Genomic DNA, 25,219 nt, shown 5'->3' on the forward strand with positions numbered 1-25,219 from the left:
CTTGACTCCTGTTGGCCACTTCACCAGGGGAGCATTGGTCCCCATCTTCACTTGCTCCCCAGAAGGTACTGCTCTCATTAGATTACACCCTGGATTTTCTACCGCCTGGACTGTGAGTGGCTAGTGATGCTATCCAGTATTTCAAGTCTTTTCTCGCCAATTAGACTCAACACGGTAACTAAACATATCGCAATGGCGAGGAATGCATCTTCAGAAGTCTTTAAGATGTACACAGACCTTCAGCTGAAAAGGCAAAAAACATTATATACTGTTTCAGGATTTGGTGACACGAATGCAAGACACCACCACACTAAAAACCAGATCCAGTATACTACCCAACCCTGGCACACGAGCTCCAGTGTTCAGTAATTTCACCCGTCACCTGACCAAAAATCATAGGCCATTCCCTGAACAATGACATAGGTGTACTGCTTCCCTTTTGAAGTAATCAATCTATACAGTAGCACAACACATTGCAGACTTCTGTAATGTTTCCTTGGCAAATGGTAAGAAGCACACCACCCTAGAATCAGCTCTCATTACTAGCCTATAGAGACTCAACCATAGCGGACAACTAACACACTATATCCAACATCTCTGTCCCATGGGCTTAGCTGGTGTGCGGTGCAAGGGCAAATCCAGCCAATGTACATACTGGTGCACAGCCTGGTGTGTTCATATGTCTTTCCCTCATAGTCCTGCTCTTCCAAGGCTTACTGCATCGCCCTCCTCCTGCATGGTCCCTGCACAGCTGTGGAACGCGTGAGCTGCATTCTGGGCTGGAGTGTTTGCCCTGCCACAGCATTCACGGTGGCTATCTAAACATCATCTGGTGATCTGAAAGAGTTGCCCCTCGCTTGATAACCCAGAATCATTCATCTTAATATCATTATCTTTGCCATCTTATTCTCACTCTTCCTTCTTCCAAGGCCCTCCATGGTTCTTGGATATTACCCAAATTGACCTTTTACAATTGACCTTTTGCACAATTGACGTAATTAAAGTGGTCCTAATTGACCTTCTGCACAATTGACCTTTATATTATTTTAGTTCTTTTATATATGTATTGTGTTGGTTTTGGATTATAGATAATATAAGGGGATTGGGTGAGGGGTTGCTGTAGGTTTTGGATTGGGTGGGGGGAGGCGGGGGGTTCCCCCTGCATATATGTCCTAATTGACCTTCTAAATTAGGTCAATTCTCCCGAGGTCAATTCTCCCGAGGTCAATTGTGAAAAAATCAATTAGTATATAACCGTTTCTTGACCTAAGTTACTCACCAGAGCCCTTTCCAGAAACATATACAAAGGTTGGGTGACTTCCTTTTCACTATCAAACCTCACAGTGGCATAAGGAGTGAAAGTCGCAGGAAGTGCTAGTGCAAGAAACTATTTCACAAGAGGGTTGTTTTTTACAGCTAGATTTTGTAATCCTGTTCCCTTCCAGAATGGTGAGGTGGAATGCACCTTTGCCCCCTGCCCAACGTTGGATTGCCCAAGAGAAGATTGGCTACTTGAGCCTGGGCAGTGCTGCTTCAGGTGCCAGGAGCTCCTGGCTGTAACAGGTAAGGCATGTGGTACCCCAGTAAACAATCCTATTTGTAGAGCAGATATACACGTTAGTGTAAATCTATGTGGATTTCTTTCACTATCTGGGAGCTGAGTGTGATGTCCCTATTATGAGGGCTTTGCGTGCTGCTTACCTGGTGAAGCCTTAGCCTAAAGAGGAGCACTGCTGTCCATTTTAGTGGCCTCTGATTCACAGTTAATGGAGGTATTTGGGGGCCTACTGGGTCTCAAGGCTCAGCTCTGCTTCTGTGTTTTTGCGCAACACATAAATAGGGCCAACACCGGTCAGTAATAGGTGGAGATTATTAGTTGTGCACACCTCTAGTCCCCACACCTGGTCACCTCCATACATTGGCTTTGTGACGGTTCATGAATGCCCGCTTCTGGCATGGAGTTTATACAGGAAAGCATTGATCGCGATACCTCAGGGGTCACAGTCCATGTGATGTTGTCGTTCCATTGTGACTGCCACCAAGAGACAATTACTACAGTCACCCAAATTGAGCACGGGTGGAGGGCAGAAAAGCGTTTTTGCAGCTCTTATGAGGAGATCTCAATGGTAGTTCTGCTGATCAGTATCCACACTCTCGTGTATATTATTTTCATATTACAGTGCCTTTGTGCAACAAAACATAATATAATCTCTAGATGAAAGGCTTCCATTCACCCCCTTTCATGCCTCTTTTCTGCCCAGGATGCCCTGTTGATGACAATGGCATTGAGTTTCCTATCGGTCAGATCTGGTCACCTGGAGATCCCTGTGAAATCTGTGTGTGTCAGGTGAGTGATTACACTTTCTTATACTTATCAACATGCCAGTGTCAGGAACAATGTCCCTACCACTGAGTTCTAGGTAAGATTGGTATTCGATACCGTATGCAGGATGAAGGAGGTGCATGTCATTTAAGGACTATAAGGGAAAGCCCATGAAATGAGATGCACAAAGGCCTCAGAGCAAAGTGCCTGCTTCTATGGTTGGAGAGTAGATCTTTGGAAGGGGTAGATGAAGGATGCCGGGGGTGGGGGTGTAACGTTTAAGGCATGTGATCCCAGGCAGAATGCCAGGGTCCTCCTTGTGTTCAGGTAGTGAGGGTCCCTCTCTAATACTTAGCAAATGGGTTCCTTAAAGTTCTCCATGGCTCACCTTTTAGCAACTGTGGCTGAGCATTCAAGGTCATCTCTTAGGAGGGGGTCAGGGTCACCCAGTAATGCTTGGAATAGGTTGATGTCTTCATCGAGATGATAGGAAAAGATATCCCATTTGTACACGTTGACCCTTGAGGTCTTGAGTAGCACAAACATGTTTACGCATTTTACAGGTGAGTAAAACATGTCCAGACAGTTTCTATCAGCATTCGAGGGGTATTGTCGCATCATGAGCCCATTAATAATGCTCACGCTAGAAGTCAAGGGTCAAGCTGGTTCTCTGGGTGCCAGGTTGGACCGTTTGTTCCACAGTGGTTCCTTGGTGCCTTTATTCTCTCATCCACCATTTAGTCTCTCGTAGGAATCAGTGGGAGACGTATGAGCTTTGTATTGGCTTAGCGGGATACTGGCCCCAATGCCGAAGTCCCCAATGTTAAGTACTTTTCCCAATCTTAAAGACAGATCCTTTTTTAATGATAGGACCTTTCTTCAGAAACACTTGCATGCCTTTCCGGAGACAAGCTGAGTCCCATGAAACTTGATGTCAAACATCTTCAGTGGTTTCCGATGGCTGGGCATCAATAATTTGGCTTTTCCCATGGTGAGGTTTAAAGGCGGCGGTTTCTGGGCCCGGGAGCTCCAGCAACATTTGTGGTGATGAGGAAAATCACTGGAGCGGGGATACAGTGCAGCTGTCTGTTTAGATGAGGGGCTGTGCCTGGTACCAGCCGGAGCAGATAGTGTCCAGCATAGGGCGTTCAGGAGATAGACTGATTCCAGCGTTACTTTTAGGTTCTTGTTTTTACATTGCTGTGTCTTTCCTTTCACGTTGTAACCACAGGCTTCGGGCTCTGGCGCTTCTTGGTGCGCGCTATGATTGATGCTACCACCTCTTCAAGTCAGGGGTGGGCAGCAGGGACTGGGCAGCAAGGGTTTGTTTGTTGGGAACACGGGATCCTCCACTTCAACCAAACTGTGCCTGCCGAGTTAGGAATCCATGACTATCTGTTGGACTCCGTACTGTAGTTCCATGGCTCTGTTGAGGTTACCCTAAACTGCCGTAGGCTGTGCTCTCATGCAGGAGACTGCTCCCCAATATGATTCTCAATAGCCACCACCAACTAGTGGAGTCTGCACAGCCGGCTGTGTGAGGGGACTCTCACAGAGTGACTTTCGGGCACCATATCCTGGAGTGGAATAGGGCTTCTCGGGAGCAGGTTCAGGGTTCACATCTCTGATGAGGCCTTAAAGACTCACCTGGGGAAAAGGTTGGTAGCCCAGTTGGTAACAAGTGAAAAAACACCAGGGGTATTGCACCAAAGGTACAGATCAGAACTTGCAACCTCAGTAAAACACTTATCACAGGCACATGTCAGTATAGGTCTTTCTGGGGTGCTCCTGTGGGTGGAACTCCAGAATCCCTAAATGCAGCAGATGTTGGCACTCCTGAAAGGAACCCTTCCAAAGGTGTAAAGGGTCCAAAAGTAAGGCTATTAGGACACTTTACACAGGAAACGGGATATATTTTAATACTGTTTCCCAAACAATGAGTCTCCAGGCTTACATTTGAACAATATGGAAATTAGGAAGAAGAAAGTCTCCAGGGAATTAGGGCCTATCACAAGTGTGAGAGTTCGTAGGTGAATGTTTTTTATGGATCTCTGGGGGGCAATTGGGGAACAGATCGCTGAGTAGCACACAGTTCCTTGTGTACGTTTTTAGAATATGATGAAAAAAAGGCTACAGGGGTTAATCTGTACGAAACACTTGTGTATAGGCACATTATAAATACTAAATAAATAACTGTGATTAGGACATGCTTTCTTCTCTTTAGGGAAACAGAAAGTGTAGAATGCAGGCTCTAATCAGAGTTGAGGCATGCATGCATGATATGCTTCTCGTTGGTCTTCTCACTGTTTCCATCTCTAGCACATCAGCAAGCTTGGAAGGGAGTCTCGAAACACCTGCAAATGCTGCATTCCAAGCTTCCCTATGTGATGTGTGCACACGGGACACTTCTCAAGGAGACGTGGCAAACCTGTGTCACAGGAAAGCCCAGGTGAGGCTGTCCTTTCCCATCCCCGCACAAGCTTTAATAGTATTAGAGCCTTTCCCATTGGACTCTATTGTGTGGTAGGTGACCTTAACCCTCATTGAAGGGCCTTGCCTTTGGCTCAGAACAACTAACATGTGTGGCAGTTACTTACCACATGTTAGAAAAGATTTGCTTTTTGCTGTTTACCTCCCATCGACTTCTTTGGGACACTCTTTCTTTTTGGGATGTTTTGGCGGCAGACCCGAATTTATGGAGGTAAATAAAGCCTTATGCTTAGTCCAGGATGGGCTTGTATAGCAGTGGATATTTTTATACTGTGTTTTTGACTTTGTACTTGTACACTTTAGGCATTTTACTGCATAATGTACCATACACTCTAAAATGGCTGTTTCACAACATTTTCGCCTGTCCTTTGTCCATGTTGTATTTTTGCCATGTTGTCCTTTGGCCTTCTTCTTGCCATCTCAGGTCTGGAATTGCCATATATCAAAAGCCATTTCCCAGGCAAAGCCTCTGCTTTCCCAAGAAATGTGACGGTCTGTGTATGTGGCCGGATGTGGAGGCTTGGACTTTCTGGACCCAGTCTATATCCATGTCCTTGAGTTTCAGTTGCTGGTCAGAAGGTGTGGCCAGAGGCTATCTGTGATTGGATAGCCACTACCCATTTAAATGGTGCAGATACTTACGAATGGTGGACCTGGTGGCGACTCTAGTCCAAATCCTGGATAAAAAGAGGACTCCTGCAGCTATTCGATAGATCATCATTAGAGCCAAGACCCCTACGAAGAAGTGCTGCCTGCTGAAGATCAAAGGACAACCGTTGCAGCTGAGCAGAATGAACCCCAGTGCCATCCCAGTGAAGCTCTGTGCTTCTGTCCTGGTCCCCAGAAGGCCCTCGTCAGTGCTTCAACCCTTAAACCAGTGGGGACAAGCACCATTGACTCCTGCTCGAAGATACGTGCCTGCTGAGACTTCAGAAGTGTCCCTGAACCATTTGGTGGATTGACCAGCTCTCTCCTGGGCCAACTCACTGAAGTTGTCACTGTTCTGTGTGCATCCTTGGAACTTGGAGGATCTTCACCTTGTGCTACAAGGCACCTGCTCCTGCATTTTCAGCCTTCTAGTTTCAGCAGAAGCTGTGCAGGACCTGGTATTTTCTTCACCAGCTAAAGATTGGATGTTGCCGCCTGAACGTGGTGACCCCTAATGACTACCATCTTCTTCGCTCTGTGCAAGTCTTCTGAGATCCCGTCCTCTTCTTCTTTTTATTGCAAGGGTGATCAGCTGAACAGTTCCTGGAACTATAATATAGGTACCAGAACTAACCAAAACAAAATCCGGTGTGCCAAAATTACCCTATGCAAACGCAGACCCTGGGCCTTCCTCAACTGGACCAGGCACAGAAGTACATAGTCCTAAAGGTTTCTGGAATCCATGAAATTGTCTCTGTGAAAATCGGAATTAAAGGGTAAGTTTACATGCCTGTTTCTTCCCATCTCTCCTACGTAAGGTTTCATGAGCGTAGTCCTGTACCTATCACTTCTTTGATGTAGATCGGTGGTGGTCTTGTCAAGGATCCTCCCCTGGGCCTTCGATAAGTTGATGGGATTGAGAGAGACACTTACCTGCACTGTTCTAATATTTTGTGACATTTAATCACAAACACTGGAATTGCTGAATTCAATAGTAAACCTACCTGAACAGTATATCTAGTGGAACTGGTGACTTTAAGACAGTAAACACATTCTAGGTTTGCTCACAAGGGTTTTATCTCTGATTTGCTAAATGTACTACTTACCTGTGTTTTACTGCTTTTTTAAGAATCATCTGTCTCTCTTCTCTCACTTTACTACCCACAATTATTGAAAGCCTTGCTTTTGCTATGCTCTCACCCCAAATTGTGGATATATATATATATATATATATATATATATATATATATGTATATATATATATATATATATATATATATACGTATGTTTTACTTGTGTGATAATAATTGCCTAAAGGTTTCATTTCTTAGTGTGTATTTTAAAGGCCTAATAAATCATTGTATATGTTTGTACTTACCTGTCTAAATGGAATTATTGGAGTGGTCTGTGTGTGTTTCATTGTAGCCCTAGAACACTCTCACACCCCTCCTGAGTCTAGGCCTTGCCGCTCTGCTACCTACCTTAAATGTCTTTTGCTGGACTTCATTGTCATTCCTGTTCACCATGATAGGTTGGCCTCCCAAAATCCCCTGGGTTGATTTTGGAAATCCATCTTAACATCACGCAATAGAGCCCTTTAGTGCAGGCCCTAATGCTTCAATGGAGATTCCACATTGTGCACCTAAAATAAGGAACATTAGCACCCAGGGAGAAGATGCCAGCCAATCAGATGCCACGGAGTGGGAGCGGAATCTTATGATCCAAGCCCGCATTCCATCCCATGGCCGGCACCTTCCTCCCTGAGTGCCTGTTTTACGGCCGTGTTGCGTGCTCTGGCGGCCAAATCCCCCACCCTACCACCGGTTGCATGCACTTACCTTCTCTGCAGCCTCCGGTTTCTCCCAGTTCCACCTGGAGCCTGTCATGGAAATGGAGCCTGTCTTACAATTCCATGAGCGGCCTAACTGCGGTCTGCGCACACACTGCGGGTCTAATGCTATAAAAAAAATAATAATAATCTACTAGCACATCAGGGATCTGCCCTGGGATGCTAATATCAATAACGCCCACTTGGGCCGGCAGGATTGGCTGCTAATGGCACCGGGGACTCGGTCGTTACAGACCGCGGCTGCTGTATTATTGATGGAATATGCAGTCCCACTCAGGTAAATGATAACGATCTGAGGTCCCACAGTAGATGATGGGAGATGGTGCTTTCGGAGAATGTAAACACTATATTTCAGTTGATTAAACATAGGTGGAAGGGCAAGGCTCCCAGAGGCCAGGGAATGTTTTTACGCAGAAATCATGGACGCCATGGCTGTTGAGGTGCTGGGTTTGTTTAAAAGTTATCCTAAAGCCACTGATTTGTTTTGGTTCCAGGCAGACAGTTCTGTGGCCTGTAAGAGAACAGACTGCTTGGAGACGTGTCCCCACCCGATTCTGGTGCCCGGGCAATGCTGCCCAGACTGCTCGGCAGGTAATCCAGCTCCAGGTAGACCCAGCTAATGTTTGATTGGTGGCATAGGACGAATATGTCGAATGCCATTACTGCAAGGCCGAAAATGAGTTCCACCCCCGGTTTTATGAACCTTTTTACGCACAAATAGGTGGTAAGTAGGGTAGGTTTCTTAATTAGACATGGAGGGTCTGTCTGTGGGGGTCTCCTCACTACAAAAAACAGAAAACAAAATTGCCATTTTGGGCATTTGCACTAATTGTTTCACAGTGATCACCCAGATCCTTTTCAGTCATGTCCTGCATCACCTGGAGGGTTGGGTGGCAGGCGTAGTATTAAGGTTATGGGCATTCAGCAGTCTCTCCTGGGCTTCAGAGTCACGCTCTGGCACGGATTGTAATAGCAAAAGCTCACGATTGTGCAAGAAGTGGAGTATGTGCTGGCATGTGCCCATTAACTTTTGATTGTTCCATCAATATTGAAATACCGTGTTTAGAGTTATTACTTGGCGCTGGTCATTGGTATGAAAATGCCCAGAGAGGGCACATGTGGTGAATCACAGAATATTGCCAATGTTATGTGGCAACACTAGACAACATAATCAGTGAAAATGGCATCTATATGTATTTTCCGGGTCATGTAAAGTTTTTTTAGCCGGGAATTTCAAAATGCACGTGAGGCGCAGCTGTGCTAGACCTTTGGTATGGGTTTAGGTTCTTCAGATAGTAGCTTGGCCACATCTAGGTTCAGTTCCTAACTTACGGGCCCACTCAGAAAAACTGTGATGGATGAAATGTGTGTTAACTTGCACGCATCTGACTCTTTCCTGTCTGCTCCGCAGGCTGTTCGTATGGTCGGACAGTTGTCCAGAACAATGAGAGCTTCCCATCGCCCTCGGACCCGTGCCTGACTTGCATCTGCCTGGTAGGTAGGCAAGGTTGCCAATCAGCGTCTGGTGGTGACACAGATGCAGTAGCTGGCAGTGATATTCTTCTCCTTGGGGACCAGATAGTCTGCTTTCTTGGCCTCAGTCAGACTTGTCACAGAGGGGAGAGCGGTGCGTCAGGGGTCTCCCTAATGGCGGAAATTGGCTCTGAGGATGCAGCTGCTATTGATTGCCCTTTGTGAATATGATGGACCTCTTGGGGGTCCAGTGAGATTCTTTGTGGGGTGGGGGGGTGAAGGGGTACATTGGGCATCAGAAGGAAACTGAACTACTCTTTTTTTCATGCAGTTGGGCTCCGTGGCATGTTCTCCCATAGATTGCACAATCAGCTGTACGTACCCGTTCCATGCAGAGGGCGAGTGCTGCCCTGTATGCAGAGGTAAGTGGCACTGTTTTTTATGTGTCTCATACCTATTGGGGAGTCTACGTGCTCGCCAGAATGCACGGACAACTGTTCCTGATACTATTCCATGTAGACTGGTCATTCCAATCAGAAATCAGTCTTACTTGTGTAATGGTTTATAGTGATAATTTTGAAAAAAAAAGTTCCTATAAACAAAAGTTTCGAAAACAAAGTTTTGGAAAACAAAGCTGTGACAGCCTATATTTAACATGCAAAGTGCATTTCTTTCAAAACCAATCCGTCGACAATAGTCATGGACTGGTTTCAATTGAAATGCACTTTTACATGTTAAAAGTAGCATTTCAATGCTTTTTTTTTGTAACTTTGCAACGTTAGATGCAGCTGTCCAGTGCTGAAATTACAGCACTGGACAGCTCCATGTAAAGTTTCAAAGTTAAAAAAATGCCAATATACACAAAAACTTTGAAACGGTACATGGAGCTGTCCAGTGGTGTAATTTCAGCACTGGACAGATCCATGTAACGTTTCAAGGTTTTAGTGTATATTGGGGGGGTGCCCCCCAGTCCCCCATCCCCCACACCACCCTCCCACCCCCCCAGTCCCCACGCCACCCTCCCACCCCCCCCCCCCCAACCCTAACCCAAGCCCCAAACCTAATCCTAACCCATGTTGATGGCACTTTAGAATTTTTTTTCAAAGAAATTGTCATTAGAAAGAATGGCATTTCGACAAAACAAATTCGAAAATTTGCCATTCGAAACCTTTACGTTTGAAAGAATTACAGGACACCTTGTGTCATGAATGTATTCATTGGTGGGTCTCAGTTTGAATCTGCAGCATACTATCTTATGGACCCTTGTGCCAGATAGTGTGATGTTTTGACTCCTAACACTGAATGACATCTCTGCGCAAGATGGAGCTGTGTGTTGACCTCTGATTTCTGTTTCCTCCAAGACTTATTTCCTGTTTCCTAGAGAGGAGAATGTTAGGTTGTGTTTTACCTTTCTTAAACTGTATATATGTGTGACTGAGCAAAGTGTTTGGGTCTGAGTGTCCAGCCTCCACACTACATGGGTTGTTGTTTCCAATGTAATGATATTAATTATTTGTGTGCTGAAGGATAACAGGCTGAGTCAGCAATGGGAGGATCTGAACCTTTCATTCTCAGTTTGGACACAGGTGGCAGTGGCAAGCACATAACTGACATAGCAGTGTTACAGAAATGATTTCATAAACTTAGGATGGACCCTGGGCATGTCCCATACGCCACTGTCTCTGATTGAGATGGCATCTTGTCCCTGGCCCTCCCTGTTAGGGACTGCGTAGCATGCTGACCACTGACGACCACTTACAGACGAAAGTGAAAGGTGGGCTGCTTCTAACCCCTTGAGGTGCAGACCAGGGACCGCCATTGTCTTAGAGCTAAATTCATGATGGTAATTGATGCCTCTGTCTGGGTTTGAGCACACAGAAGCTGACAGGTCTCCCAAAACCTCCAGCAAAGCTTCCCACTAGAAGACAATGGGCCTCATTATAAGTTTGCCTGTCCGGAAACAATGGTGCTGGTAAGCCTACATGCACTGTTTTTTCTGGACCCGCAAACTACAAGTCTACCTGTCGGAGCCGCTGTACCCAACAGGTCTGACCATGCCAGGTGCTGTGGCCATGGAAGGCAGACTTGTCACAGGAGCACCGGCACCGTTGTTAACGGTGACGGTGCTCCCGTGTTCCCATTCCCATAGAGTCCCACAGGACTCTATGGGAATGGGGATTAACGAAATTGATGGCACCTGACTTCCTGGCCACCAGGGTTGTAATCCCCCAGAAGTCAGGTGCCGGTAATTAATTCTGAGTCTGGCGGCAACCCGCCGGTAGCACTGGCAGGGTTACCGCCAGACTCAGAATGAGGGCCAAAGATTGTTATCTGGGACTGAAAGGAATTCCCTAACAGTGCCTGGGCACAGATCCCCTCAACTGCATTTACTAGCAGTAAAAAGAATCATTATTAAATGTACTTTCATAAAACCCCTTTAAAGCAGACATCTGAATACATTCGAAATGCAAGAACCTGCAGTTCTACCATGGTTAGATTAATCGTAGTGCAGCCATCCAACCAACTAAATAACTAAATATAATGGGCTGCTCCTAAATAAGCTACATTTAAACAAGTTCATGAAATCCCTCCTGCAATGAAATCTAGTCAGTGGGCCTCATTACGACCCAGGCGGTAAGTTACCGCCTGGGCCGTGACTTTACCACCATGGCGTAAACTACGTTTACGCCATGGTGGTTGGCGGACTTACCGCCCCATTCCGAGGTTGGCGGGGGCGGTAAGTCCCCAATCCCCATTTACCCTTCCCCATTCCCATTTTTGCCCCATAGGGCATAATGGGAGTGGGGAAGGCGTTAATTACGCCACCGTAAATTACGGTGGCGTAATTAACTCCATGGTCCCTTAGTGCCATGGATTTTAACACCTGCTAAAAGCAGGTGTTAAAAGCGCCATGGCGCTAAGGGACCTCGTAATTGGCGGTAAGGGGTCGGCGCAGCTAACGCTGGCGTAAACCCCTTACCGCCAGGGTCGTAATGAGGCCCAGTGACCCGGAAGCACTTGAGAGGAGATCAGGATCATGACTCTGAGAAAGCTTACAAAGCAACTTCTCACTGGGCATGCTCAATAGGTAATGTTACTCTCACACAGTCTCAGAAGTACCAAAAACAATCAGCTGGGATTAATTAGTCTTTTACATGAATAAGAAATACAGCACAGGCACCCGTACAACACCCACACTATACGCAGGTGCTATGCTCACATTTCTGCAATTGAAAACAAGGAGACCATTGAAGTGGTCCACCTCAGTTTATTATAGAAAATAAGCAGTACTCTGCATTGATATGTGCAGGTTTCAAACACGCTATTTATTACCTTTACTGGCCACAATCTCTATGGGCCTCATTATGACTCCGGCCGTAGCCGTGCTGGTAAAAACGGCAGGCTGCTGCCTGAGTTATGTTTTTTTCTGGTGCCTGCCAATGCGGAATCACTGGGGAATTACAGCCCTGGTGGTCCCTGCGACCAAGCGACGTAAAAAGTAATTCCCCATTCCCATTGAGTCCCATAGGACAGGACTCAATGGGAATGGAGACGACGGTAGCACGGCACCACTCGTAATGGTGCCGGTGCTACCGTCAACGATGCGGGCGGGTGCTGTTCTGCCCGGACGGCACCCGCCTGCAGAACTCAGAGTGTGCTGGTCCTGTAAAAACAGTGCCGTTAGCTTAACAGTACCGTTGTTACCGCGACCGACATACTCGTAATGAGGCCCAATGCCTTTCTTTGGAAGACGTTGCTGTGGGACAGCTTTCCCTCTACTTCTTGCGTGTATTGCTGGATCCCTGCGAACCCTCACCCTGTTTACAGTACCTATCCTTACCGTTTCAAATCACAGCCAACAGCGATGTGTCACAGGTGTGCCACACAATAACCCTCTTCACTGTGAGCTACAGTTCACACATCCCTTTTAATTTTCCTCTCGTCAATATGCCCAACGCCAAAACCACCAGATAGCTGCACCATGGTGTGACGCTAGACCAAAATCATACTGGCCATGTGGGACTGTGAGCCTGTCACGCATGCACCCGCGCATGTCGCTCCGCCCATAAAATAGTGCTGGACTTCAGCTGCTGATAGCACTGCTCATGTGTGGGCTAGGACCACTCCAACATGCCCGCTCTCTGCACTGTTGTACTCTCTATCAAAATGCGAAACTGTAATCATCAGTATGTGTTACGTTTTCTTACAAAGTTGGTTGCGCACAGCCTCAGGCGCTGACCTCTGCCCCTAACTAGGCTTGGGTGAAAATACCATTGGCAAAACGAAATTGGCGAAATTCACCTACAATACCATTTGACAGTGGGTCGGACTTACCGATCTTGCCATTTTGTGTGAATTTTATTTTTTTCAGAAATTCAATTTATTTCCCCAAAAGTTCATTTAAAAAAAAAATTGTTTGCCCTGAAACGTTTCAAGGGCATGAAAAATGACATTTTCAGGCAAAGAATTGAATTTCCAGTGTGAAAATATTAGCCATGCCTGTAATACAGGCAGGCTACCTCCAAACTTGCGAAGAACTCCAGCACCCGCGAATGGGCAATTACCGGGTCATGCCGAGTTTGACGGACCCTGTAATTGCCCATTTGTGGGTGCCGGTAATAAGGGACTCCCCATCCCCATTCGGCCCCATAGGGCTGAATGGGAATGGGGAGCTCAGATGCACCAGCACCGTTCATAACGGTGGCGGTGCATGCACGAGTTGTGCTCGTGGGTGGCGCACAACTCGTAGTATAGCGGCACGCTAGCAACGGCACCGGTAGCACTATGGGCGCCGTTGTTACTGTACCAACATACTTATAATGAGGCCCTATGTGTTTTTTGTATAGCACCACACACCCAGAACGCTGACAAGACTAACAAACAAAAAACACATACTCAAAGGCTGCTAAAATCCAGACCTCCTTATTCTTTGCCTTTACTAAAAAAAAAAGAAAGTCTTCAGGCCTTTCTTAAACTGGGATCATATTTTGTTGCTTTGAAATGTTTTGTAGCCCCTTAAAACAAAATTTGGGGAAACAAGACATTTCTGGCAGGAAAAAATCACAAACGTCCAATTTCAGTTCCCGGATGAAATTGATGAAGGGGCATTTTGCCCAGAATTTGCCAAATTTTCCTTACAGCGAATTTCAGTCATTCTGCCCAGCCCCAGCATCTTGTATTTGGGTTTTCATAAAAATGTTATTAAATCCAACTGTTAGTGTCACCTTATTTTAATTGCTTCCCTTTGAATTGTGGGTCATGCCAACTCTCCCACAGCATTCAATTTGAACGTTGATGTGTTTATTGCACTGTGCCCTACAGTTTGGGATGCTTTTTGTTGATCGCTAATTGACAAATGGAACAAAAATATAAATAACCCTGGGTTGCAGCGCCTAATATAATTGGGCAATGGAACACCTAGACTCTTCTTCTTCAGGGCCACATGGTAGTCCCGGGAGGCGCATGGAACGGCGGGCATCAAAACAGAAAGGAGCTGAAAGTCTGTGGTGGTGGCAATGGGGCAAGGAGCCAGTGTGGGTGAATGATATGACATGATGTGATAGGTTATTTTTAACGCTCTTAATACCCAGAGGTTTCTAAACGCAGACCCGGGGATTGAACCTGTGTTGCTCCATGTCGCTTTGCTTCCAAGGCGAGCATGTTGCCGCTGAGCTATCCTCCCGAGACAATGAGGAGAAGATAAGAGTTGCCTGGTGGGGGTGGGGAGAGGCATTCCCTGCGTCAGCATCACTATCCCGATGCTCCTCAACACTTTCAACGTTGAAGGTGGGTATAGGGGCAACATGCCCTAGGTTTTGAAACGCAGGTTCTGATGCCTGCCAACTAATGTCATGCTTGCTCATTGAATAATGCCCCACCATTTCCAAATCGATTAAAAGCGGATTTCTCAGTAATGTTAAATGCCTTTATGACCTACATGTTTAAAAGTCCTAGCTGCAAGGGAAAGGTTAGAAAGAACAATCAATAGCACAGGATCACACCTAACGTACAGATGAAAAAGCAAATGAAAATGTCACCACAGAAGGTTGTGGTCAAACAGGATACCATGATGTGGTCCTGGGCTCACAGGAAGAAGTTGCACATCATAATGTACCAGCAGCTCAATCCCTCATTGCTCAGACCCAACATCAGTATTTCTCTCTTATCTGGGTACCGCAAATCCTTCCCATGTCGTGGATATCGGCCGGAAGCCCACTTGACCAATGGTGTTAATGGCACCCAATAGACACACAAGACACCAGAGGCGTTGCTAGGGGGGGAGTGCGCAGGGGGCTATAGCACCAGGTCTTTTGGTTATAGCCCTGGATAAAGGCTCAAGGGTTACAACCAAAAAGGCTGGCTAGCCCCCAGTCCCAACAGTCCCAATATTACGGAAGTCCCGGATGTTTTCCAGATCTAGAAACGCCTCTGCAAGGCACGGACTGCAAAACCTGTGTGCGTGGCAAATGGCAAGTTATCTGCAGTCTTAGTTTTGTGACTGTCTCTGAGGGCAGAATGCAAGACTGAAGAAGTCAGCCTCTTCCAAGAATATTTTCAGCTCGTTGGGAACTTACTGCTCCATTTTGCCCAACGGGGAAGTGTGTAGGGTTTGGGCGATAGTGGTGAGAAAATCAACATCGAGGCCAATCTGTTTAAGGAGGGCTTCAATTAGGGCCTGTTTATAAGTGTTTGAACCGATCCCATCAAAAGTCATCCACTGATGACGTCTACCAACTAGGAAACCACTTTTTCAAATATTTTCCCAAGGAAACCATATTGACAGCAATCGAAATCGCACACCATATCAGTGGGAGGGATGTTTTGGTGAAGACACGGCTAAGACTATCCATAATAAAGTTTGATTTGGAGCCAATTCTCAACCTCTGACTCCTGGCTTATGCCAGGGTGTATCTGATTGATCTAACCCTCAAAGCAAGCATGCAATTTGCTGCTGCGCTCTTCAGTTAGAGCAACCTGTATGGCGACACACCGGAATAAACCAAGTTGGGCACCATCCTAAATGGTGTGGCTGATTAGCTCCTGGAGGTGTCAATTCTCTGGGGGAGATGTAAGGCTTTGTCACTGTAAGGGTTCTCAGTGGTTTTCGATCAGCCACCTGGTAGTTGTCAAATCTTTGATGAAATGTCGTTTACATATTTCAACATAAGTGGCTCAGCTCATGGGAATAACATGGAATGCTCAAGTTCTTCCACATATTCATTTTGTCAAGAATGGCACTTGCATTGACTTTGCTCTTGCTAGTGTTTTCTGTAGATCACAGTGGTAAACTACTGTATCTGTCTCCTATTACAAATCATCAGAGTCCCTTAGTGAAAAATCAAATGTGTGTTCCATGGTTTTCCTTCTGTATTAGGAGCACTGTTCATAAATGTTTATATTCTCTCAGAGGTATTTCCTGTGTATGTCAGGGTGATCGGTATAGAAAACATGTCAATAGAAGTGTGCCTGCCGATGTTATTTTACGTAGCATTAATCACGTTTACTTGCAGATATATTAAGAGACCATTCTTAAGAGGGATTTTATGGAGAATTCTCAGAAATGTGCCAATTCCCTCTACCTTAGAGAACCCCAGCAACTTTGCTGGATTTTGAGGACTTGATTTTTTTAACCTGGAGGGAGTGAGACCCTTTTCCCCACTCTCTCGTGTATTTTAATGTGATTTTTTAACTCTGTGTTTCTTTTGGTTGTGGAGTCTGGCAAACTCCATAGGCATCATCTTTTACATTGTGGCACACAGCACCTTTCGTGCAGTGACACAGTTAAGTCTCTTAGATTTCCTCAAGGTTTAAATACCTTCTCTTGGATAACTACTGTTTCCCAGAGTAGTAAAGTGAAATTGACTTTACTTACATTTGTAACTTTCTAGACCTAGCGCACACTATCTTACTATAGGGTCCTGGAGGGGTTACCTAGTATCCCCTTTTGTCTAGCTTCTCATGTAACATCTTTATGCTACCCTTTCCTCACTGAACGGCTGGTGGCAGTGGTTTTGTTGTTACTACCGTGGTGTGCATTTACCGCGGGCTGTGTTCGCTGCTGCAGTGAAGCACCCAAGGGTGCGATTTTTGTCAAAATGGCCCGGTCTTCTTTTTTTGCCATTTCTTTCTGGATAGGTCCTTCTTGAGATTTACTCTGCATGCCAAACCAGGTTTGGTCCCTTTGTTCATTTTTCCTTTGGCGGGATTCACAAGTGAAGCCTGCCTCTGGCTCCATGGTGTCTGGGGTAGACAGGAAGTGAGGGAGGTTCCCGAAACTCCCTGTCTTTAGTCTCATAGAAGACCCAAATGCACTCTGTGATGATTGGCTGGCTGACTGCCCGGCAAGGACAGCCACCCTGCTGGGTGACTGACAGCTAGGCTGGAACGAAAGGGAGAAAACTGTATAAAAGGTGAGTCTTTTGGCTTGGAAGGCAGAGTCAACCACTGGACGAAGGAACGAAGAAGAACTTGAAGAGGACGCCTGCTGCAACTCCTGGACCGTTGGTTTGCCCGGTGAAGCCCTGATGCTGTGCTGAAATGCCAAGTTCGCATCGACAGAGAAGCCCCTGCAAGGACGACTTCTCACCTTGAGTTGGTGGGACCAATCAACTCCAAAGTAAGCCATCTGGACATCCTTCATGGAGCTTGTTGAAATTCCACAAAGTGGCTGCTGGAAACCGTAGAGCCACTGAGAGTAACACCAGTTTGTGTGTGTTCCTTTTAAGTTGGCCACAAGCTCCAGGAAGATCCTCCGGACTCTCAGGAAGCAGGACTGACCGAGCCTGAGCCCCTTCAACAGAGTGCGGGACCCCAGGGGCAAGGAAAGTTCATCTCGACAGCCAGGTACTGCAGTGTTGCTATTTGCGGTAGACGTGAGGAGCTGAAACACCAAACAGCCTCTGAAAGTGAAGTTTGCCGGTTGCAAGTTTTGACCATCCCAGTGCAGTGACTGAGGCCAAGGAACAGTGAGACCTGCAGAGCTGCACAGGAACATGAGTCATCTGCTGCATCTTTTCTTCATTTTAAAGGTACTGTGCAAAGTCTAAGAGAACTTACCTCTTGCTCTAGAGTTGCTTGCATCTTCTCCTACTCACAAGTCTAACAGCGTGTGGGCCTACATTGATTAATATTTTTCTTCAAAGACTTCTGAAACACTGTGCAAAGACTTTTCTACTTACCTTCTAAGAAGTGCTTCAGCCCATATAGACTCTTGCCTATTGACTTTGGCTTAGCCTGTTTTAACTGAATGACTCTTATTGGGAGATCTGAAAGTATTTGCCTGCGTAGCAAATATTTGTGGTATCTTGTTTGATCTAATAATCTTTCCCTTTTGACTTGTTCTTAACTAATTCTGAATGCCAACAGTAATACATTAATGTCAACAGCACCCTAGCAATTGAAGTCACCTGTGGGTGTCGGTCTCTGCTGTTTGCCATCCCAAATGGGTATTTACTGATTCTGAACTTAAGAGGGTGTATAGTTTTGAAGCATATTTGTGTGGTGTTTTAAAGTGCTCCCTTCTGAGGAAGGCTTACATTAACTGACTGGTAAATAAATTAATAATTGTGTTTGCTTGAATACCTGTCGCTGTGAATCTCTGTGTAACTCCCCTACAGCTCACATTGACCCCTCTTGAGATAAGCCTGGCTACTCGTCCACACTACCAACCTGTGGGTTGCTATTGCCAGGAGGTCAGGGTTGTTGTAGTGCACCCGGAGGGTACTGCATACAATCGTGGCTAACACTGGACAACTGACAAGGTCTGCTATTCTAATTTTAAATCATGGGCCCCAGTGTTCTGATAACAAACAAGCATTGTACCACCTGCTAGATATCAACAAAGATGCTATGTGAACAGAACCTTTTCCCCAGAACAAAAAAAGAAAACCACTCATGGCGATTGAAACCATTCCACATTAAGAAGGCATTGTTAAACAAACATTGGTAACACCAACAGTTTGAGCCTTTGTTTAGGCATGGCAAAGGCACTTGCCAAGCACTGCCATAGTGGTATGAACTGGCCATTTATGGTAGCAGGTGAAAAATGTTGTGAGTACCTGGGCATCTAATAGCAATGCTTGGCAAATGACTAACACACAAATCTTATAAATCGAGTGTCTGAAGCCAGACCTGGTTATGACATTTTTAATCACACCAGTAGCCGGTTTAGAGCTCCAGTTAAGCCATTAACTCTCAGAAGACTGCTTTGAAAAAACACTAGCAGGTCCTTCAATTGCAAAGTTTAATGCTACAGCTTGAGTAAAGGGAGCTCAAAGAGTTCCCATGAGGAGGAGTTTTGGGTGGTTAGGGGCGGGATCTGGGTGGAAATGGCCATAGGGATAGACATGGCAATGGGCAGTCAGTGGGTGTGAAAATAATCAAATAACACCTACAAGTTGTGTGTCCCTCCTCTTATGCCATTTCTCACTATCTGTCCTCTAATGTAATAGTTTTTGCCTTATAGCACCACCAAATTCTTAAAAGTAAAAAGGATAGTCAGGGATTGATTCTGATCTATTCCAAATATGGCTTTGTAAGGTGACATACACCCCGAAAAATCCTCCACCACCATCTAATTAGGGAGGAAAAAAGAGGTGCGCAGTAGCCGTGCTGCTGCCGATGGCATAACGTGGAGGAAAAAGGGATGCAGCGTACATGCAAACTGCATAATTTGTCATATTTAGTGAAAGAGTCGCTGAGCCTTCAAAAGCTCTCTAACATTTTTGAGAAATAAGAAAAGTTTTGCTGTTTAAAAACAAAGGGTTGCGATATAGATGATGGGGTGCACAGAACAATAGTACAATGTTCAACTAAAGTAAGTTTTGCAATGTTCTGTTCTGTAGTCAGTGACGTGCCATGTTATGTGATGATGCTAACACAGCACACCACTTTTAATCTACTATGAAACGACACCTCTCGAGGTGACGGAATTTTACTCCTTCTGTCCAACAGGCAAAATTGCCACAGGAAGAAGAGAATTCTCTTGCACGACATAAGGTGCGGATTACAAACATTCCTCAAAAGTGAAGTGGTGGGTTACTTTTCAATCTTGTGTTCACATAGAAGGACCAAATGGGGCTGCCATAGTGAATGCAATGCCCCAGTCGTCTCACACAAAAACATATCAGTCAAAACTTTCATTAGTATGTCCTTCCATCAAACACTAACTGTCATATATATGAATGTTAGCCCTAGAATGTGCTGGTAAACTGCTTATCTACGGTGAGTGGACAGAGAAGAAGCTGACCCTATCCCAAAGAATAACCAATTATGTTCCCATTCAAGCAAAACTACTTAAATAAAAAAGGTTACAAGATCTAGGAAAAAAAATGGCTAGGTGAGCATGGGAGGGAGTTATCTATCACTTTTAATACTCAGACACCCAATTAATACTCGTACATCCCACGACAACTGTGGCCAACCAGTTTCAGTCGGTTATTACTTTCTCCCACTTTCTTCAGGACCAAAATAGATACTTCACATCTCTTTTACAGTTCAGGTAGTCAGCAGGTCTTGACAATGGAACAAGCCTCAAGTTCTTTATCTATGTTCCCCTTTTTTTGAAGTTAATAGCAAGTGGGAATCTCACTTTTTTCACCCGAAGGAAAGCGGCTTGTCCATACCCTAGCTCACTCTGGCTTATCATATCAAATCGACCTCCCTTCTCCTTCTGCATCACTTTTCCTGTGCAAGTCCTTTTCAATCCACCACTTTCTCAAAGTAAGAGAATATGGCTTACATTGTAAAAGTGTTTTTCCTCTATAGAACTACACTTTTATATTTTATCACAAGCTTAGACTCGGACTAAGGGCCTGATTCTGAGCTCTTGAACTGGGGTGTCCGATCCAGCCCTTTAAGACGTGGCACCAATACTTAGAGACAGATGGAGGTGCAGAATATTTCTCAAGCATCAATAATCTAAACTGACTCAGGAAGTTGGCAAAGTGCGACTGTTTTAATATCAATTGTCTAAAACAGGGAGTTACTACGAACATCAACGCATCCGCTCTATCTTCACACTCAATGCAACACATAAAAAAGCATGTTACATACTAGAAACTTATTATTGACATAAATCTACAAAAACCTACTTGGGATGGTGATAGGCTTACTGGGAACACCTAAGTATATGTTCTATACTTGTCAGGGAAGGTGAGTGGGTGTCTAACATCAGGAGGGGCAAATAAGCCCTCCTCTAGTGCAGGTTTCTACGAACGTCATCTAATACACGACGTCCCATTGCTTACACAAACTATAGGGCTCTCTATTACGTGTCCTTCTATAATTGGGGGGAAACCTTGTGCCCCTCCTTAATATTCCACCTACGCAAGCAGCACACAGGCTGGCACACAGGTGCTGGTGGGCTGGTCATAACCATAGCTTTCCACCAATTTCCCCCTGGCATTCATCATCACTCTTGCAGTCTACTAGTCAATTAACGATTTGAACTCGGCCTTGGAAATGTTCCTTGCTCTGGAGAATACGAGGGAGTATAGCATACTCTGTCTTCTTGGTTTCGATACAGCTCATCATAGTGTCTATTTTCATCTAACCACGTGACTGCAGACCATGTTTTCGAGTCTTACTGCATTTAAAATTCTATTATTTGATGAACCTCTGAGGTCTTCAATGTTCTCGCCCCTCATTTAAGACAGAAGGTTTATTCTTTTCACATGTACTGTAATTGTTTGTATGCACATCTAGGCCCACAGTGGCCTTGGCTTCTTGGTGTTGATCCAACCAAGACCTTCTTTGATTTACCTCCATAGTAAAGTTTTCCGATTTCTAACTGCAACACACTGAAAAAGTCTTTCTGCTCACAGGATCCAGCTCTGCTAAAGTGCGTTGTGGAATCATCCATTGTCCTTACATTTACTATGTATACGTTGACGCGTCACTGCAATCTATTCACTACATAGCTAGCCGTTAAGAATACTTTGTCTACTTGCATTACTGCATCTGTACAATTATAAAATGACTTGATATCTTCTTCGTTATATCTGTAGCATGAGCATCTTCATCTCGTGCCTGAAATGTTGCTCATCTTTAACACCTCCTTTTTCGAGCTTATAGAATATTTATGTTCTCTCGTCTCTGCATCTCTTATGGGTGCGTCAGCTCTGCTTTTCATGACGTCACCAGTCTGCCAACAGGTACCACAGTGTTTTGGAACTGTCGGGATATTGGCAATCACCACAATACATGAGCTGTGGACGTTGGCAGGTGCACTGGCTGTATGAGTGGGAAGGGAAGATAGGTAGGGCTGTGAGGCAGGCTGGGGGAGGAGGGGGCTAGATGTGAAAGGGTCCTTGAAGGCTGGATGGACCCAGATCAGGGCAGAGACATAAGGGTGCTACCGAAACCCATCTGGGGAGATTACAGAAACCCACCGCCTCAAGTCGTGATAGAGAGATGCCAACTAACCAACTGCATTAACAATTTCCTCCTCATACATCTCTCAAACTCCAAACACAACCACAAACCTACAGCACAACAAACCGCACAAACTTTACTACATGGCAACAACAAAACATAAAACACACATACACTCGCACAACAGTACACGATGACTACCGGCCGCAAAACACCCCAGGCTCAGCCAACGGACCCACCGGGCTGAGGCCGCCAACAGCACATCACTGCTCCCTTGCACTTTTCCAGCTCCTTCCCACAAACCCCCCCCCTTCCTCTTTCAGAGCCGCCAGAGCGCCAGGAGACCCCTTTGGTGGTGATAGTACACGGTACAAATGTCCTTTAACATTAACATTCCTTTTTGCTCAGTTTTCACACTTCCTCTGGGATTTCATTCAAATGGCCATCATATTGTCGTGTATGCATGTATGGCTTTCTCAATGGGAATCTTACTTCCAGGACTCTCTTTGGTATAGGTTTTCTTACTGGTAATGCGTGTGTCTCACACTCTGGCTCCCAACATGTAGGCAACATGGGGGAGGAGCTTTGGCTGGGGGTACTTGTCTCCACCTCTACACTCTGCTTAAAAATAGCATGGAAAGCTGACATTCTGTCCCCTCTAGTTTCCAGCACCAGCATTCTGAAGTGGGTGGGTGAAAGGATTACAGGGGAGCTGTCATGATACCCAGCTGCAAAAGCTCATATATCGATCGTTGCGGGGTCAGCTGCAAAAGCTCATATATCGATCGTTGCAGGGTCAGTGTGCGCAGTAGTATCACCAGGAGCATTTCTCAAATGTCTCACACTTTTCTGATTTACAAAAGTGTCTTTGAGCTTTCAGTAAATCAGGAAAGTCGTGCAGCTGTCTGGGAAATGCCGAGCTGAGACAGGAAATACCTGTACAATACATGTAACAACACCTCACAGGTGCCTTTTTTTAACTGCTTTTTTCAAATGAAAAAGCAGTGCTCTACAAGGAGACTCCCCTCGCAGTTCCTGTCCTGCATTCCAGATGGTGACCAGGGCCTTTATCAGACAGTCAAGGATTTTATGTCAGTATGCCACATTCTTTGTCACAGAGTATGGTGCTTTTAGGAAAAGTGTTGTTCCTCCACAGAACAACACTTTTTCTTTTGTTCATGCAAATCAGAATTGGGACCTCATTTGTTATAACGGAATGGTTTGTGAAAAGAGAAACTCTTTAAAGCGAGTCTTTTTTAGAGTATTGAATAGCAGTGAAAAGACAATTGCAAACTTTAGTAGCACAAGTTGCTTATTGGTGCACATCTACTGTATTATGCTGCCACCAAGCGGTTGGATTCCTAATTTATTTTAAGAACATTTTTAAAAAGTACTAAAAGTAATATAGCTGGCATTGAGTTAACAGAAGTTGTGGAATCCGGCATCTTCCTTGGAAAGCCCTGTCATAGCCCAGCTTTAGCGTTTTTTTCACATCCGCGTTTGGCCTGGTATTGCTCAGCTCGCTCCGAAGGCAGTATAATTACACAAATTTACACGGGATTTGACCATGTTATTACGATCCTTAGGTTTGCATTTGAGAGGATTAGACGACTAAGGTGGCAGGCCCTTTGTAGAATGTTTTTTTTCCTTCTAAATTTTGAAAATATTTTTTAGGCTACAGAGTTTTACTAGTAACAACACGCACGACCTGCATTTCTTTTTAGCTTTGGTCATTAGGCGGTGCTTAAGTGCCACCTACAAGCCAAAACGATTGCATTGGGGTACAGCTAGGCGAGAGATGACATTTGAGATGGGGCATGCAGCTTGTGGGTGTTGTTTGACTATTTACTGACCCATTGACTTCCCATCGCCCTGCCAATTCATATTGTCATTTCCACCCACTACTTTCTCCTCCCTGCCCAAAACACACCCTACTTGGATTTCGTTGAGCTAGCTCTATCAAGAAGTAACATCACAGTTTGCCATGTAGTTTTATTTCTAAGTAGTGTGATGAGAGTGAATGGCTTAATTGCAACTGTAAATGTGCTTCTAGTGTAATTAAAATGTCTTGACCGAGTGTACATCCATCCACTTGATCTATAGCTGTCCCTTGTACTATAATCCTGTTACAACGCGTATTATAAAAGCCAACAGTTTTGGATTGTGTATAGGCATTAGATAGCCCTTTGCCAGGCAGAGCTATTAAATGCTCAGATGATCACACCATTTTCCAGCTCTTGCCATTTTATAACCAGATAGCATAATCGCAGTACCTGGCAAATGCCTAAACCATGCTAAAGCCCAATCTGTTGCCTTTGCTAATGCTTTTCTGATGATGAAACACAGTAAGTAGAGAAAGACAGGCAGTTAATACCCGACTTAAAGTCCGGAATAAGAGCAAATTGGACTGTGGTGCACTTTCAGTCTGCTCCTAACCTCAAATCGTGCACGCTTTGGGATTTAGAAAGAGCTCAAAACAGTGTGCAGTTTGCGCATCTCACACATTGTGCCGTGAAGTGTGATTTACAAAAAAATGAAATATTTCGCAGGCACAGGACCCTGGCAATGAACTTGATCATGAGAAAGTCAATTGTGAAAATCTGGCAATGCAACATATTATTTTAGAAGTGGAAAATTAATTTAAAAATCCAGGAAATAGAGATTAAAATACATAAGTGGTTCTGCATATTTGACCCACTACCCATTGGATCAAAACAGTGACCCCTTGGGAGCAAGTAAAACAAGAATGATTTGCTCCTTTTTGTGAACCACTGTGCTCCCTGTGGGCTGGGCTCCAGAGGGCTCTCATTAGCATTGCCTTTTGGAGACCACTCCTTTGGCCTTGCCCATTTTGAGCAACCAGTCGCATGTTTGCAAAAGCACGTGCATAAACTTGCGTCCACGCTGCACACGAAAGAGCAAACACACTTGTCCAAGCAGATCTTTTTGTGAACCGTGCGCAAGTTGTGTACCACACATTTCTTGTACAGACGTAGTATGTGCATAAGTTCCAAGTTTGAGCTCGCACAGTTGCCTTGAATTGGGTTTTTAGTGTCTATTAT

At 45.1% G+C, this 25,219-nt stretch overlaps 1 protein-coding gene across 10 annotated transcripts in view; it reads left to right on the forward strand.

The window, feature by feature from the left end:
* Positions 1-25,219, forward strand: part of VWCE (von Willebrand factor C and EGF domains) — a 520,650-nt gene that overhangs the window by 392,288 nt on the left and 103,143 nt on the right. For all 10 annotated transcript variants that reach the window (XR_011279709.1, XR_011279708.1, XR_011279710.1 and 7 more), the window contains 5 exons: positions 1,446-1,563; positions 2,262-2,347; positions 7,805-7,901; positions 8,722-8,804; positions 9,115-9,205. Coding sequence is in view for 6 of the 10 variants with exons in the window: in XM_069623796.1 (XP_069479897.1) it covers positions 1,446-1,563; positions 2,262-2,347; positions 7,805-7,901; positions 8,722-8,804; positions 9,115-9,205 (475 nt within the window). In the remaining 4 variants the exon portion in view is untranslated. The remainder of the gene's footprint in view (positions 1-1,445; positions 1,564-2,261; positions 2,348-7,804; positions 7,902-8,721; positions 8,805-9,114; positions 9,206-25,219) is intronic.

This window comes from Ambystoma mexicanum, chromosome 11, assembly GCF_040938575.1.
Source record: "Ambystoma mexicanum isolate Mex_15411 chromosome 11, UKY_AmexF1_1, whole genome shotgun sequence".
NCBI classification, from domain to species: Eukaryota; Metazoa; Chordata; class Amphibia; order Caudata; family Ambystomatidae; genus Ambystoma; species Ambystoma mexicanum.